Source organism: Danio aesculapii, chromosome 8 (assembly GCF_903798145.1).
Source record: "Danio aesculapii chromosome 8, fDanAes4.1, whole genome shotgun sequence".
Lineage (NCBI taxonomy): Eukaryota > Metazoa > Chordata > Actinopteri > Cypriniformes > Danionidae > Danio > Danio aesculapii.
Window position 1 is genome coordinate 24,573,218 of NC_079442.1, and position 18,081 is coordinate 24,591,298.

The window sequence follows — 18,081 nt, forward strand, 5'->3', positions numbered from 1 at the left end:
GTGTGTCATAAAAGCACACATCTGGTCTAAACATGTCCCCCGGAGAAATGTCAGTCTATAGCAATCGCTGATTGGGTCCTGTACTAGTAGGCGGGGCTTCATTTTCCATATTGACCGTTACACTTTTCCCCATTCAAAACTATACGAGTGACATCTCTTGTGTATTCTATAGTCTTTGATCAGAGATGCCCAAACTACAGCCCGCGATCCAAAGTTGGCCAATGGCAACCTTTGATTTGGCCATCCCGTCCCATCTGAGAAGAGAGGGAAAATGCTGGGGATGGTTTAGAGATTGTCAATTCAAGTTTAATGTAACCTTTTGTTTGTTTGTTTCATTGTTAAAAGCTAACTGAAATTGTTTCAATTAAATGTCGTAAATTAATCTGATTTTCTTTAAATATACCTGTACATCCTGTCTCCGACAATGCAGAGACTTTGGTGAGCGAATCAAGTCAAAGGCAGATTCTGCTGGACTAGTGTATGCAGCATTGAACTGTGTTATAAATCTGATTGTTTGTATTTATTGCAATAAGTTATCATTTAAAAAGTTATAATGCATTAGTTTACATGATTTAAAGTAATGTTTTCTACTTATTTTATGGAAAAATATATTTTTATATTATAGAAAAAAAATGGAAATTACTTATAGCAACTTTAATGTAATACAGTTTTAGTATATTTACCTGCGGCCCATGGCACCCCTGTCTATATTAATAAAAAATTTATTTCACACTAATCATTTTTGACCAAACAAAAGGTAGTTTTAGTGAGAATTTTAATAGCATCTCAAACTTTTGAATGCTAACCTTAAGAAAATGTGAATATTTTTTCAAATGAAAAATCAAAGCTGAAATTTCCCATCACCATTACTCTAATCATCATTATTCTTAAGAAATAATTAAATATGCTGATTTCCTTTTTTGATCAATGTTGCTTGATAATTAATGATGATGATTCTCCTTTTCATTCTTCTCCTTTTTGTTCTTATTCATGATTCATTCTACTTTTAGGAGTCAGATGAATGGAAAGTAACATGACAAATCTTTTTCTGTTGTTTTTGATACATTTTGTGTGTTCTTGATTTTATTTCAGCATTGACAATCAATGTTATATATATAATTATTATTTTTTTAATGTAATGCTTTGACTTTTTATACACAATTTGAATTTGCAGATCCTTTGTAAGCTCTGCAGGTGTCACAAAAAACATGCTTGAGCAACACATGTAATGAGGAGCTTTTCAGTGTATTCCTGCAAAATACTTTGTCCCAAAAGGTAGCCAAGCACAGTCTTGAGAGAATAACGGTTTCTCAGCCAAATCCAATAACAAAAAACAATAAGCTGCTTTAAATTTCCTGCAATAATTCCCCGGCTAAAGTGCGTATCTTTAGGACTCTGAGCTCCCCTGATCAACTTATCATTCCCAGACCCAAGAGTCATTACAGCTGCCTGCAGTCTCAACCACTACTGATGGTTCCTGTCCTATTCCACGTTCAGCCAAAATTGGATTTTGATTGCTTTTCACAGGATATTTTTTAATTAAAGGCGAATGAGAATAGCATGTGAGATTAAGCAATACTTCATAGTTTAATTCCCAAAGAGAGTTATCAAAGAGAGCAAAGCCATTTAATGGCTTCCTTACAAATATTGCCAATTAAATAAAAAAGTGACATTTTTCAATCAGAATGAATTACTATGACCCATAGGAAGAAGAAAAAAAAAACTATAACCTTTTGCATTGTAGCAAAAAAAGTGAAGTATACATTATTCAATGTGCCATAAAGCCCTGAAGATATTCAATTTCCCTGACATCATATCCTGCCTGGAGCTGTAAGCCTTAAAGCCTGTGCACACTGGATTTTTTGCTTGTGTTTATCACCGACATTTAGTGCATTGTGACTACATAAAGAAAACCAATGTGAGTGTGTACACCAATGCGCCACTTAAAATGTATTTAAAAATGATAAAACATACTCAAATAAAATGTTGTGGGGGGGTGGGGGTGGGGGGGGGGGGGGGGGGGGTCAAACGATGAGAATGGCAATTTTTTTAGATGCCTTGAGCTGCTGAAGTTAAAGTAAATTATGACTTAGTGGTGCTCAAGCACAACCTAATCTAGCCAAATCTGCGAATTGCAGATCAAATAGGAAATTACGGTGAGTTTAATTTTCTTTCATGGCTTAAAACATAAAAAGCATAAGGTGATTCCTGTGGAATGTGGAGTGATTTTGCACATTCACTGCACTCACTGCCAGTGAAAAATTGCTTGGGAATGAATGGCCAAAAAAAATCATAATAAAACGCAGATGATAAGCATGAGCGAAAATCAGTGCGAACAAGCCTTTTACAGATTAACATCATGTGTAATACCTATTCAAATGCCAGATGGACTGGAAGATTGAAGGTACAGTGTGTGGGAATCAACAGTGTAACCTATATACTGTAGGTGAATTTAAAAAGTACAAATCAATAAATATTATTTAATATTTACTGAGCATGAAAATGAATGCATACCATAAACTTTGGGGTGAAAAAAAACATGATTTCTAATAGCAATTTATTTATTTCAGGTTTGACATTAGCCACATAGTTAATAAATAAATAATATACTGATTTTGTTCCCAATGCATTTTGACTATTTAGATGTTGGGGAATTACTGTGATTAAAACAGAATAATATGATATTAATATTGTATTATAGCAAAAATTGAACATAATGTATCCAACTAGCAGTGCAAAATGCTTAAAAATTTTGTTATATATATATATATATATATATATATATATATATATATAGTGGAAAGTACCAACAAATTAATTTGAGTAGTTCAAAAACATTATAGCATTTATTATAAATCACTAAAGTATTTTTGTATGCACTTGGGCACATTTGCAGGACAAACTGTAAGCTAATTTAAAACCATCTCAACTAACAAAAGACATTTAAAAATCTAATCAGCTTCAACAAAAGCATCAGAATTACCTTTATTGCATCTTAACATGTACTTCTCGAGGTACGGTCACGAGGAATCCTGCTTCAGAAATAACTCCTCTCCCTCAGTTATTTTTCCATCAAGCAAGTTTCTTGTGTTAGTCTAATTGGTTGCCGGAGCGAGAGGTGTTAGTAATGCACCAAAAAGTTTGTTGACTATCACCGTGATACAGGAAGAAGACAAAATTGTCATTCTCGCCATCATATGGATTTACTTTCATCGGCTAGACACTGACCTCACAGCTCCATAAATATCGTTGCCATCACTTACTGATCCGCGATTGGTAAATGTAACTTATGTGGATGCTACTGCGCTACTTGGCTAAAAAAATTGCTTCGCGACTGAAAAGCTATTTGATTTAGAAAATACTTACTGAAAAATGAAGTTAAGGTAGTAGTGTCACAACTAGCAATGCTACTGCCCAACACTGCCAACAAGCCATAAAAGCACTAAAAATATTAAAATCCCCCATGACATCATATCCTGCCTGCGGCTGTGAGCCTTACAGTTCAACATAATGTGAACTATTTAAATGCTGGTTGGACTGAGAGATTGAAGGTTGTGTGTTAAATGCCCGCTGGTTGGATTCTGAGGGCTTGCTACTTGCATCTGTGCAGTGCAAAGGATATCTATTAATGTAATGGCAGCCATTTGTATGAAATGCAAGTGTGAACATTTTCAAGGCTGGTGTGTGATATGTATTCATACTAGCTTGTGTATGTGAATGTACCTCAGTAATGAAGGCCTTGGCAGTGGCGGGACTCATGAACAGCACAGCACGTCTCAGTGTGTCCCTGTAGCGATGCAGCTCTTCCACCCTCATGGTGCGGAACATTCCAGTGATCATCATGTTAATATTGGATTCCACCTTCTGGAGAGATACATCCATCCCCTGCTGAGACGTCTGGTCCAGGAAGTTCTCTATGCCCCTGATATCTGAAAAATAACAACAACAACAGACAGTGTCATTCAAACTACATTCGTTTTCATCTGGCCTGGTTTGAAGTCAGTTTCAGAGCTTCCTTTGAACTTTGTATTCACCAAAGAATCTACAAAATATTAAAACGCACAGCCATTTTCACCATCAATTTTTTTGAGCAACAAGCTTATTAAGATAATTTATGAAGAATGTGAGGGACCATCAATTTTTCTCTAATTATGTAAAACAATTGTGATTAAATTGTTATTTACAAAAGCTGGACAACATTGTCTTAAAGCAAGTGGAAGAGTTCAAATAACTTGGAACAGTGTTAAGTGAGGATGGGAAACGCCTCAACACGAGGATCGCCACATCTGACAGACTCTATCACGCTTTAAACAGAGCCTTTCTGGGAAAGAGAAATCTCCACCAGAACTAAGCTAGCTGTTTATAACTCCACCTATGTGCCTACTCTTACCTATGGATGTGAGTCTTGGGCACTTACTAGCAGCAGAAACAACAGATTGCAGTCGATGGAGATGCAATAACTTAAACGAGTCGCTGCCAAAACTCGCAGTGACTGGGTAAGGAACCAGACCATCAGGACAAACCTACAAATCGAACCACTGACTGAAATAACTGACAGGCATAAGATGAGGTGGTTTGGGGATGAAAAAAACACAGGGTTCCAAAGCAGATGCTTAAGGCAAGAACCAAAGGAAGACGTCCAAGAGACAGGCCTCAAATTAAATGGATGGACTCATTTAATCCATAATTTCAAAATAGAGGAGTATTGTGCTAGAGGAAATTGTGCCAGAATAGTGGCTAAAGACAGGAAAAGGTGATGGAAACTTTGTTCAGCCTCTACAACGCAAGGTAGAAGAGGACAGGAATAAGTAAGTAAGTAAGTATGTAAGTATTTACAAAAGTTCAAATCAATAAGATATGTAAGGCATAATCAACAGCTTTCTGTGCATTAAAAGATTTTAAATACACAATGCAGAGGCAAAGAACTCCCCAACGTGAAGCATGGTCATTTGCCAAGATATTGACAAGCTAAAACTAGTTTCACTCTTTCAATATTTGACCAAATTTTCATCAGTTAAAACATGTTAATTCTTCCAGTTTTTGAATTTGTCACAGGCAATGGTAGAAAGAGTCATCCTTATACTCAAGTAAAGAACTATTACTTGCCCACAAACGCATTACGAGTAAAAGTATCTGCTGTAAATATTACTCAAATTATGAGCAAAAAGTAGTCCTTTTAAAAGTATTCATGAGTAGTGAGTATTATGCTGTGAAAAGCTGATGCGTTTACATTTGTGTGTGTGTAAACTTAACATTCTGTAGTGCATTTAGTTATCGTTGAAGAATATTTTGTGATTTCAGTCAAGTACAGTAAACATCTGGCATTTTCTCATTAGTGATATACAGTCTAAACAGTCTCAGGGTCATTCCATATAAATATTTTCACATCTTCCAAACATGGACACTTTTAATGCTTCCAAATGGTTTGCTGCATTCATAATGTGCCCAGGTCCTATGGTTCAGTTTGATGTGATTTACTTTATGTGCAATTTGATTCGAAAGGAATGACTGATTTTTTTACTCAGCCCATCGCAGCCCCATAGACAGGAAAAAATAAAGTAGTAGGTTGAAGGAAAGTAGTGGAGTAAAAGTGACGATACTGCATTAAAAATTTACTTTGTATGCAAATGGAACAGGCATATCTAATAGTTCATAGTTAGGCTAATTTATACTTCTGCATCGATGATTGGCGTAACCCGCGGTGCATGCCTTGTGCGTAGCCAAACTCTTATACCTCTGCGTGCTGTTTGTGTTGCTCAGCAATCACACTTCCAAAATGCTAGCTGGCAGTAGGTTTTCATGTTCCTCTGTGTCGAGTTTCTTCGCGGGTGTTTTGTTTTTACTGAACGCTATCTTATTGTAGAAATAGCTAAAACTCACTCATTCAGAGGTGGGAACAGGCGGACATGCAACAACATTAATCATAAGGTAAACACAAAACAAAACTTTCCACTTGGAGCTCCTTCACGGGACTCGACACTTGTAAACAATCGCTCCAATGGGTTTGCTCGTCTCTCTGCCTTGCCCACACTTGTCAGCACTACCAAGCTGATCAATCACAGACTTTGGGCTATGTGTCATTGCGATGTGTAGTTACATTTTTTAAGAGGTGCGCATCAGTGTCGGCATCAGTAATGGAGAGGGCTATGTGACTATGAAAAGGCTGCGCCAGAGCATACGTGTGAGCTTCACGCAGAAGTATAAATCAGCCTTTACGTGTTGACTACCTCTTTGCAACTATTTTTGAGCATACTTGTGAGTTGGTTGATCCCTATCAGCTCACAGGTAAGCATGATATTACACAGAAAATTGAAGATTTCTGCAACTGTCACTGTGTTACTACAGTTCCAACTAATGTTTGAAGGAAACAACTTTATTTCAAACTGTCACCAAACTGACTGGAACTACTTACCTGTGCATAAAACAATTGTATTGAACACCTTCAGCCAATCAGAATCAAGAATTTCAACAGACCATGGAAAATGATTATTATAATTATTATTTTTTATATATATATTTTTTTATTATTATTATAAAAATGAATGCATAACACAAACAAACCTTGATTTCAAATAGTCATGTAGGTAGGTAGTTTTTTTTTTTCACTCTGACTAGTGGCTTTCTAAATCAATGTCACTGTATTTATGTGAATACTCAGCAAGACAAGTAGCGTCAAAACACACAGTGAATGCAAATTGGCATTTGTGTGATACAGTATTTGAGATGCAGCTCTTTTCTTTTTGTCCTAACAGAAAACAGGAAGCCAATATAAATTATGTTCCCTGATGCTTTTTCTTACATGCAAATGGTATAAAATCCAATCCATCATTTGTGAAGATGCAGATGATGGTTATACTTTGCACACTAATCCCCAGATCACCAAGTGCTTTGAGTCACGACTTCTGTGCCTGCCAAAGTGGATTTTGGGATTGACATGTACACACCAAAATCCACTTGCATTTTGGGGTGCTGGATGTTAATTTCAATCCCTGCATGTCTGTTATCAACCCTGTTCAACTGAACATGAGCAGAAGTGCAGAAAGAACACAAGCATTTACAAAGCATTCAATCGCAGCACTCATTCAAACAGAGAGAGAGAGAGAGAGAGCGGTGCCTGCCAGAGGTCATAACTAAGATTAGAGAGAGATTAGATTTCACACCTAACAATGAATTGATTAACATGAGATGTGTGGCATGTTTTACATACGTTTAAATTACTTGTTGTTAAAAGATTGATCTTTTTCTATAACTGCTGTTAATTAAGAAACAAAAAAGAACAGGTCTGCACATTCACTCATTCATTTTCTTTTCGGCTTAGTCTCTTTATTAATCTGGGGTCACCACAGCGGAATGAACCGCCAATTTATGCAGCATATGTTTATATAGCGGATGCCCTTCCAGCTGCAACCCATCACTGGGAAACATTCATACACACTCTTTCACACACATACACTATGGACAATTTAGCCAACCTAAATTCACCTACAGTACATGTCTTTGGACTTAAACTGGAGCACCCGGAAGAAACACACGCCAACAGGGGGAGAACATGCAAACCCGTGCTACCCACTGCTACCCACTGTGCAGCCCCAAGCCTGCACAATGAATGAGAAATCTAATGTGAAATGACAAGTCAAATCTCAAAGCTATTTTACACAAAGAAAAGATCCCCTAAAAATCATTTTGTTCAATGTATGGTGTAAACCAACTCACCAACAGTGAAGATAAATGAGAGTTGTTTTTTTTAAAGAAACTGTTATTGACTTATATTATAAGTATAGTTAGACACAATCCAGGCTCATTTTAAAAACATTCCCAGGTCTACATTCCTGGGGACAGTGAAATACATAACTGGAGGTGCGTCTGGTTGCCGGTTTTGTTTTTGCAAATCCACCAGAGTGTACACTTTTTGAGGATCTCAATTTCTCTTCTCTTCTTTTCACATAAATCCACCAGAGGGCGCAATATACACTTAAGCCAACCAGGCCAGCTTGCTGTCAACTGACTGACTGACTGACTGACTGATCCACCCACCTCCGTCCCTAAACCCAACCGATAGTGTTTTCAAAAGCAATCTAGAAAAAGAAAAGCAGTCACGGCGGCATGATTTGACCACATATTCAGCCTTTTATTGTTTGTTATTTATTTTTTTTATTTTGATTTGCCTGGTTTCTGGAACCATTCTTCACCAGACTCGAACCCCGTCAGCACAGTCAACTCAGCTCCACGTCCCAAGTCCATCGGCGGACACAGCGAGATACTGAGCAAACTGGCAACAATGGAAAAGACATCCGTACAGAAGTAGGCCTTCAGCTGGTAGCGCTAAAAGGAACATAATTCATTGGCGGCAACATTCTGCCCTGTACCATTCATTTTAAAGACAAAATGAAGCCATATGTACATCTGGCTTCATAATTTGCGCCCTCCAGAAATGTAAACAGGGGTACAAAATAACAACTGATTGGTGCTTATATAAAAACAATCAATTCTTCCCCAATCATTTTTCTAATTCTATATGTGTAAAGTACTTAAAAATGTATATGTGAAAAATACAAATTCTGCTGTTGTACATAAATTTCAATTTGGATGTTGTCCAGTGAGAATGTATAATGGCTGAATTCATGTACATGACCTACTGATTCTCAACCTCAGGTGCAAGGGAACTGATTAAGTCGCACGCAATGCCTGCCTAACAATTTCTCTGCTTTAATATACAGCATTGAGTGTAAAATTGCTAAAATAATGGGTCCAATTTGTTTTGTGGCTTCTGCCGACTTGTGCATATAATCTGCTTTGCAAAATAATTGCTCTGGACCAGAGCAGACTGTCTGTTCATTATTTTCTTATATATGAAAGTCTTTAGGCTAATGTTCTGTATGAACGCTCGGTTACATGTGAATAAGTGACGGATTTCTGGTAAGTCTTGTCTCCATGATGCTTCAGATTCTAAAAAGCTTTTAGTTGGTCAGAAAAAAATATGTAAAGTTAAAGTGCATGTTGAGAAAAAAACAAACAAACAAAAATAAAACAACAACATAAATCCATTTTAGTGAAAGTGAGAAAATGCAAGTTTTGAAATGCTTACTTTTGCCAGCTTGTTAATAACTTTAAGACTAAAGGCCTTGATATACTTCAAACAAAATTTATGAATTAACTGAAATCGTAATTAACAAAATCAGGCCAAAAACTTTGTTCGTTTTAGCATTTCGAAACAGCCCATCAAAGCAAACATTTTGGGGAAGTTTTGTTTTGGCTTCTAAACACCTTTGAGCAACAACTGGTCCATGGCAATTATGCAATTGTTGGGTGTTTTTTGAAACTCCACCTTATTTGATGTGCTTTATATCTCATATCCAAAGAAGACAGACAGGAGGACATCCAAAACAACACCAAGTAAATACATTGAAGGCTGAAATAGCAGAGCTGCTACAGATGTATCCGCACCTGTGTGATCACTTGTGGACAGATTTAAAAGACCGTGAGGGCTCACACACCACATAAGAAGTGCCAACAGTTAAAAATACAAACAAACAATTAAAAAATATGTAAAGATGTGGCACCCTGTGGTGGCACTTCTCGTTTGGTGTGCGACAGGCTGGAAAAGGCTTTTCGCCAGATTTAGTTTTTGCCAGTTTTTGAAACTCTCCTTCTCCCACAGCCACAATCATTATGTTTAAGAGGCACGTGCAAGCAGTGTGAATGACACATTTACAACTGCTTACTGAAATGCTGAGGTGTTGGAGTTTTTGACAACCACATACTGTATCATCAATCAGCCTTTTCAAAGTTCTTTTTGCCCTTAAACAAAGAATATAAAAGAGCTTTGTTTGAAGTATTTCAGGGCCTTAACTTATTGATACTAACCCAAAAACCTAATTTTTATTTCAGAGGGACTCCAAAAAAAATCTGAATTGAAACAGATATCAATGGTACTTGCTCTCAGATGTGAAATAAACCCTCTAACAGGCTAAATCAACCATTTAGTTTTCACTTTCTGGATTACTGTGATGAGCGTGAAGCACAAGAACGCATTAGCATGTGTGCTAGCAGAGCACAGAAGTGGGCGACATCAGAAACCTGTGTCGAACATTTATCACTGCGGTGTGGCAAGGCAGAAGTGCTGTCTCAGGGCTGCGCTAAATAAAAGATGTATTTCACAGAGAAAGAGCTGCTGCACACTCATCCCTCTGTGCAGGCAGCCCTTCCCTACATCAAACCCTTTTCACCAGAGCGGGGAGGCGTTGAGAATGCAGGATCAAAGTGTCCCTGAAAGATGGGACTGGGGCGAAGAAACCGGGGGGGAATTAAGGTGGGGGGTGTTGAAGGTGAGACTATCCCTGTGTGTTTTTTGTGTGTGTGTGACACAGATGTGAAGACTTTCAGGAAGAGAATCGCATGAAAGCATTTTTACTGTAGGTAGCCCTTCAGTTATAAGGCACTGAAAGAAAACATAATATCATGTTTGTGTTTTAGATGCATAACCAAAACAAAAACAGCATGACTGGCCAATCCAATTTAAACTGATATTAACATTGGCTGGTTTGAGCTAGTCATTAAGCATAGCAAACCGTTTTACATTCATAAAAACAGATACCAGCTGGTCAATAAGACCGCTAAGTTCTTTTTGCAACATGTTTACAGAGCAATTACCAGCCTGAACAAGCATAACTAGCTATAAAACCTCTAACGTGTTTGCTGTAAGTTTATAAAAAAGAAAGCAGAAAGCATGTCTGTAAAAATAATATTACATATTTGTTGATGTACTTACGAAGCTTGGCATTTGTGCCTGCAATACAGATTGCATTACAATATCTTAGAGAACCAATAAGAGAATTAACCATGCTTCTGCTTAAAATATAACATAAAGTAATGAATATTGCAGTTAATACGGTTGTCAACATTCAAAGTGAATCAAAAATATTTTTCAAAATTGTCCTAGGATAAGAATGGGTGTTGTTCAATAATTTTATGACAAATTTGCTAAAAGATGACTATCCAGTACAATTGTTGACTACAGTACATGGCAGCGATTACACATCTACCATTTTACTACAGTAAGCATCCTTTTACCCAACCCAGGCTCATTATTGATACATACCCCTATATACATTTCTGGAGATCATGAAATACGACCCAGGAGGTAAATTTTTTTGGCATTTTTGTTTTTGTTAATCCACCAGAGGCCGATGTTTAAGCTTTATCAGATGTCAAATTTCTCACGAGTGCCATTCGCATTTGCTGTTCTCACGTAAATCTATAAAAGGCCACTGTCGACCAATTGACTCACCCCCCAGCCCAGCCCCTTTCTTAAATCCAACTGATAGTGTTTTCAAAAGCACTGTTTGACTCAATTACCCCTTTCCCTAAACTGAACCAACAGTGTTTTAAAAGCAATCCAAAAAATAAAAAGCCCTCGTGGCTGCCTGATTTTACTGCACTCTTTTAGAGCTTACCATGTTCTCACCCTGTTATTTACTTGTTTATTTAATTTTTGCCTTCTATTTTTGTTTTACCTGCTTTCTGGAGCAGTTTGTTTGTCGGACTTGAACCGGACTTGAACGGTCGTTGCGGTCAACTCCTCTCAGCATCTGAAGTCCACTGACATACAGGGCGAGCTACTGAGCAAACTGGTAACAGCGGAAACGTCATCCACACTGAGGTAAGCAGTCAGCAGGTAGAGCAAAAAGTTGTCAGCAGCGTCATACCACCCCATAGCATTCATCTTAAAAATGAAATGCAGCCATACGTAGCTCTGGCTACATAATTTGCGCTCTCAGAAATGTATACAGGAGTATGTTTTTTACAATGGGGCTGTTTTGAAATTACCATATTATTTGCAGTAAATCTGTGATTATAAAAATACTACTCTAACTAAAGTTATAAGTGTTGGAGTGTTGGAGAAAGCTACAAATCATTCATAATTTGAAGTAATTAGACTGCAATTAAATGCTTCAAACATACTATAGAGACAATAAAAAAAAACTGTAATTTACGAGATTGTTGCTGACAAAGTATCATTTTATTGGAGAAAAAAAACATTAAGAACTGTCACGCTGCTAACAAATGCAGTCAACTTAGCAATGTCACTACTTGAAGATAATTACCTCCAAACACTGAAGCAAAGTTCTCCCATGAAGCATAATTTATATGAAATTCATTGTTTTTTAAACTTTTTAAAGAGGCCAGAAACCCTGAATTGGAATCGTTTGGCTCCTGGTTTAATTAGCAGGGTCATCGTTGCCTACACCTCCACTGAAGCACTGTCACTCGATGCAGCTAAAAAGGGAAGTTGAGGACAACATCCACTGCACGTCGGAGGAGGGTCAAAAGCTCCGGTGCCTCCATCTGTGCACTGGATCCAATTTAAAGCAAATCTACGACTGCGGTTCTGCTAGAAATCTCTCATTGGGTTCCCCAGCTAGTGAGGAGGGCAGGGCTCCAGCAGACAGCAGCTTGTGTTTATAGTGGAGGACACATAGAGGGACTTGATACGGCCCCTGTGCTGGAGTGGCATCTGGGTAGGAGCTGTTTACGGAGACGCTGCTCTGCTACGTTATTGCAGGATGGGGTGGTGGAAGGCAATGGTCTGGTAATGTACTGTGCTTGTTATTTCTCTGTTACGACTCCATGAAGTCGGAACATTACAGAGCTCCCATTCAAAGATGAGGAGCCTGCTTGGCTTTATTACTTCTGTCTTAACAGGAGAGGTTATAGTAAGGCAGATTAATCCAAACAGACACACAGCACAGTGGTAACACGCCAATAAGATCTGTCAAAAATACACATGTAATTATAATCAGCATTAGTGTCTCCATTATCATTACAGAGCCTTGGCCTCACTTCCCCTGTCAGAGAATCCCAGCTGTAACTCTGAGCATAAACCAGCATATACATTAGTGAACTCAACTTTGAAGAAAACTTCACACAAAACACCTTGATTAATAGCTCTGCTTTACCTTGCTGGGAAATTATACGACTAAACATATATTTATTCATTTGGCAGATGCTGGTACTTTAAGGTACTCATTTATTGTAACTGTTCTTTGGAAACCATATCATAAAAAGATAAACCTTCAATTCAATTCATGTTTGTTTCTATAGCGCTTTTACAATGTAGATTGTGAAGCGAATTAGCTCAAAGTGAATTGAAGATTCATGTTGACTACTAGTTTTGCAGCGCACTAAACATAACTAGACTCTCAATGGAAAAGAAAGAAAGAAAGAAAGGTATCAGAGATGGCAATGTCTGAACTCTGCATGTTAACCCATTTTGTCTGGGTCTCCACCTGCTCCCTGGAGTCCTCTGGGGTTCTCCTGGATTCTAGTTCTGGTTTCACTCTGGTCTGGGCTCTGTTCTTCTGGGGTGCGGCCTTAGGCTACCAGCTATTATAAGGATGGTTTTGTACCCACCCTCTGGAGCCAAGTTGACCAATGAGAAGTTAACTACCCAGAGGCACGTTTTATAGTCTTTGTTTCAAAGTGTAGTGATTTGTATAGGCCTTCTGGCTGTAAACTGATGTAGAAATGTTCAAAGCTTCTTAAAATGTTAATATGTTGCACACGTATTAACATAAAATGTAAACAATCGTTCAGTACACCAAATTAGCTTTGCAAGGTGATCAAACATGAACCATCTATGATCTTGTTTAGCTGTGGTAGAGTTAAACATTGACTTCAGAAATACTGAAAGCATAATATTAAAACATGAGCAAGAGATTTGTTGCAAAACACCTGATTACACATAAAGAGAATAAGAGTTTACATTAAAAGCATCAGTCTTAAGCAAGGAGCTTATAGAAGTTCTCTGTGTGTCCATTTTTTAGCATTCCTTTAAGTCGTAAATACCTTGGAATCGGATTACAACTGACCATCCAGTCTTTTTCTGGAGAAGAAGTTGACGGTGTATTATTTGTTGAATAAAAGCAAAATAATTATGTGTCTAATCGGCCATATTCATTACAATTGTGTCAAAACAGCTTAACAGTCCTAGTTAATGGAAATTGAAACTGTGTAAGTCCATTTTCCAGAGTTGAAGGTCAGTTTAGTTCAGTTCACTGTGGTTTAATTTTCACTGCTGAAAGTCCAAAAACACTTCCAAGCAAAACTATCGATGCGCAGCTCCACAAATCCCAAACCAGTGGGGCAAACTTGACCCAATGTTACAGTTTTTTAAAGTTGATCTGGGTTATATTTGGCATTTCAAAAAAAAAAATATAAATAAATAAATAAATCATTTTATATAAGGAAAAGTATCATCTAAAGGGTTTAGATAATACTATTAGTATTTGGGCTATTTTTGCATCATTGAGGCGATATTAGGTTTTCTCAATCCATTTAATAAAAAAAATGAATGCTTTGAATATCTTTATTTAAATTTTAGAGAGAATTTATATGTTTTTTCATTTATATAGATTATATGTGGCTTTTCAAAAACTGGTTAGTTGCAAATAATGAAATTAGTATTGATTATTCTATTGGCATGTCTAGGTTTTGTCAGTAAAACATTTAAATGTGTAAATCTGCATTAAATAAGCAAGGACGTTTCCCTAAACTTCCCTCTCCAGCTACCCTCTCCAACTACACTTCCTCCAGCTCCTCCAGGGGGATCCAAAGGTGTTCCCAGACCAGCCGAGAGACATTGTTCCTCCAGCATGGCCTGGATCTTCCCCGAGGCCTCCTCCAGGTGGGACATGCCTGGAACACCTCCCTAGGTCGGCATCTAGGAGGCATCCGAAACAGATGCCCGAGCCACCTCAGCTGACTTTTCTCGATGTGGGAGGCAGCAGCTCTACTTCGAGCTCCTCTCGGGTGACAAAGCTCCTCACCCTATCTATACGCTTATTTCACGCGGCCGCCATTTTAAAGAACCAAAGCGAGGCTGTGGTGGGAAGAAACGCGGAAGTATAGGACCAGCACTGTAAACATTGCAGTGACATGCTGTGGACTACAAACCTCCAGCTGTTGCCGAGATTTCAAAATACAGATATGGTGTAAACATCACTTTAATATCAGTCAGTACGTTTAATTTAAACAATTAAAAGCAATTTAGCATCAAACAACATCACAAGCTCTGTGAGAGTAATATGCTCAAGTGTCCTCCTAGGCTTCAGTTCATGGCAGCAGGTAAACAGAGGGGACGCTTCCCTGCTTCAGCCTATGTAACTTGGTGAGCGATAAACACTGCAGTCCTCTGTAGCACACCCTCGTGTTGTCCTGGTACTGAAGTTTTAAAACAGTCTAATTCCCGCTAAGTTAAAATTGAAGCGCCGCTGAGCGCAGATGACTCGACTGATATCACGGCTGCTTCGCGATCCAGTCTCCATGTATCTTGTGTTTGCACTCAGTTTACCGCTCTTCACCCAGTGCAAACACAGATACACAGAGACTGGAGCGCAAGCGCGAAACAGCCATAAGGATCAGTAGAGTCATCAAGCAGATCGCTCGGCTGTGTTTGTGCTCAGTAAACAGCGGAGGGTGAACTGATGACCTTCTAGGCCAATCACAAGCATATCTGTTGAGCACGTGAACACAATGGCCAATCAGCGCTGTTTTAAGAAAGCCATCAACAGTGCTTTAAATGTTAGCGGGAAATTGACAAATTTTCTTTTAATTCAGTAACGTGACAAGTCTCATATAGTGAAAGAATCAGTTCATTAACTTGAGTTTGATAAATGGCATCTAAAACGTGTGTTTGGGAAAGAAAACGTTAGCTAACTAGTGCCGTTTCCCTTAACTTAGCTGAAAATGAGCTCTGATATCCCTTTATATTTTCACCATTCATTCAGAACGGACCTTCGGGTCACTCAGAAGGCGGTGAAATGATAAATTTGTGTCTCTTTCTATTCGCTGATAAGATATACAGCCAAGTACACAACGTTCTAATGTAACTCCCAACGATACTTCTGGGTTTCTTCCCACCGCAGCCTCGATTTCGCTTTTAAAAATGGCAGCCGCGTGAAATCAGTCTATAAGTGTGGGCCCTGCCACCCTGCGAAGGAACTCATATTGGCCGATTGTATCTGAGATCTTGTCCTTTCGCTCATGACCATTGGTGAGAGTAGGAACATAGACTGACCAGTAAAGCGAGAGCTTTGTCTTTCGGCTCAGCTCCTTCTTTACCACAAAGGACCGGTACATCAACTGCATTACTGCTGCACCAATCCGCCCTTCAATCTCACGTTCCATCCTTCCTTCACTTGTGAACAAAACCCCAAAATACTTGAACTCCTCCACCTGGGGTAAGGACTTTCCTCCAAACTGGAGAGGGCAAACCACCTTTTTCCGGTGGAGCACGAGGGCCTCGGACAGGTGCTGATTCTCATTCCAGTCAAATCAAACTCTGGGTTTGATTGCCCGAGTGATCCTAAGAGCTATGTTGTCGGGGGCTAATGCCCCTGGTAGGGTCTCCCAAGGCAAAAAGGTCTTAGGTGACAGGTCAGACTAAGTGCGGTTCAAAAACCCCTTATGATTATAACAACAGCAAGGACTGTGACGTCGCCCGGTATGGCGTAGCCAATGCCCCACCCTGGAGCCAGGCCTGGAGTTGGGGCTCAGCCCGAAGGAGTGAGGTGGGACCATTCCTTTGCAGGCCCACCACTGCAGGGGCAGCCGTAAGGGGCCAGTGCATTGTGGAACGGGTGGTGGTTGAAGGTTAGGATCACGACAACTCAATCGTCAGGCACAGAAACTAAAAATGAATATATAAAAAAAGTTCTAAAAGTTTCTATCTAAATAATAAAAAACAAAAAAATAAAAACACTTCTCTATAGTTTGCTTCTGTCAGTCTAAAAGTGAAATCAATGGTACTGGTCTTGATTAGTGTACGTCCACCCCTGCCTGAGACTTAAGTCACTCAAAAGCTTGACATGAGTCGATACATGCCAGTTTCCGGTAGGGTCTACTGATTACTGATTAGAAGGAGCTGGCACTATTTTTGGCCAATGGGAGCTCTTTAAATCAAATTCCAGTGCTAGATAGATGCTCTGAGTGACACAGTCGTATGTGGCCTGCTAGGAACTGTGAGCAGAATCTAAAGGACCGGATCTGAGGCCCGCAGCTGAGTGCTGATTGAGTGAGCTCTCATGCTGTGAATCTCCCACTAGCTGCATCCTCTCTACTGTGTTTAATGCTTCCACTAGACTTTACGACACTAGCGAGCAACAATGGGGGCTAAAAACAAATCTTCATGTCACAGTTCATCTTGCTGAGAGAGAAACAGACAGACAGAGAGATAAAGGATGTCCCAGATGGAAAGACCAGCTTAGACTAATATGGAGTTCCAATATAGGAAAAAATGTGCCTATATACATTTTAGCAAAAACTTAGCTAAACACAATTCGATGTACATTTTTGGTGAAATGAACTCTAGATGAAGTAAAATATTAATACATTATATTATGTATTATATAATACATTTATCCATTTATATAATACATTTATATATTATATTATATTATATTATATTATATTATATTATATTATATTATATTATATTATATTATATTATATTATATTATATTATATTATATTATATTACATCATATTATATTATATTATATTATATTATATTATATTATATTATATTATATTATATTATATTATATTATATTATATTATATTATATTATATTATATATATTATATCATATCATATCATATTATATCATATCATATCATATCATATCATATCAAATTATATTATATTATATTATATTATATTATAATATTTAAATTATGGGACTGATGATCAATTAATGAATAATAACTTCTGCTTAACTCCTTGCACTTTACTGTTCTTATCCCAAAACATGCATGCCTGTATGTGTATATGTACAGGTTTTCCAAAGTAGCAAACTTAGCATTTCACTTGTGACAAAGTGCTCAATGCCAAGTAAAAGTTAAGCTAAACAGACATTGCGGCTTTAGAACCACCACCTCAATTAACCTTAATTTGTTTGTGCTGTACAGTACAGTGTAATATGCATTTATTTACGTTTCCACTTTAAGAAGCACAAAACTAGCTAATCATACTACTTTTTTTGGGACCCTTTCATAAGGGTACATACCACAGCAATATGGTACC

At 38.0% G+C, this 18,081-nt stretch overlaps 1 protein-coding gene across 2 annotated transcripts in view; it reads right to left on the reverse strand.

The window, feature by feature from the left end:
• grid2 (glutamate receptor, ionotropic, delta 2) overlaps nucleotides 1-18,081 on the reverse strand; it is a 673,181-nt gene that overhangs the window by 288,402 nt on the left and 366,698 nt on the right. For both annotated transcript variants that reach the window (XM_056463472.1, XM_056463473.1), the window contains exon 4: nucleotides 3,724-3,929. In XM_056463472.1, the coding sequence (XP_056319447.1) occupies nucleotides 3,724-3,929 (206 nt within the window). The remainder of the gene's footprint in view (nucleotides 1-3,723; nucleotides 3,930-18,081) is intronic.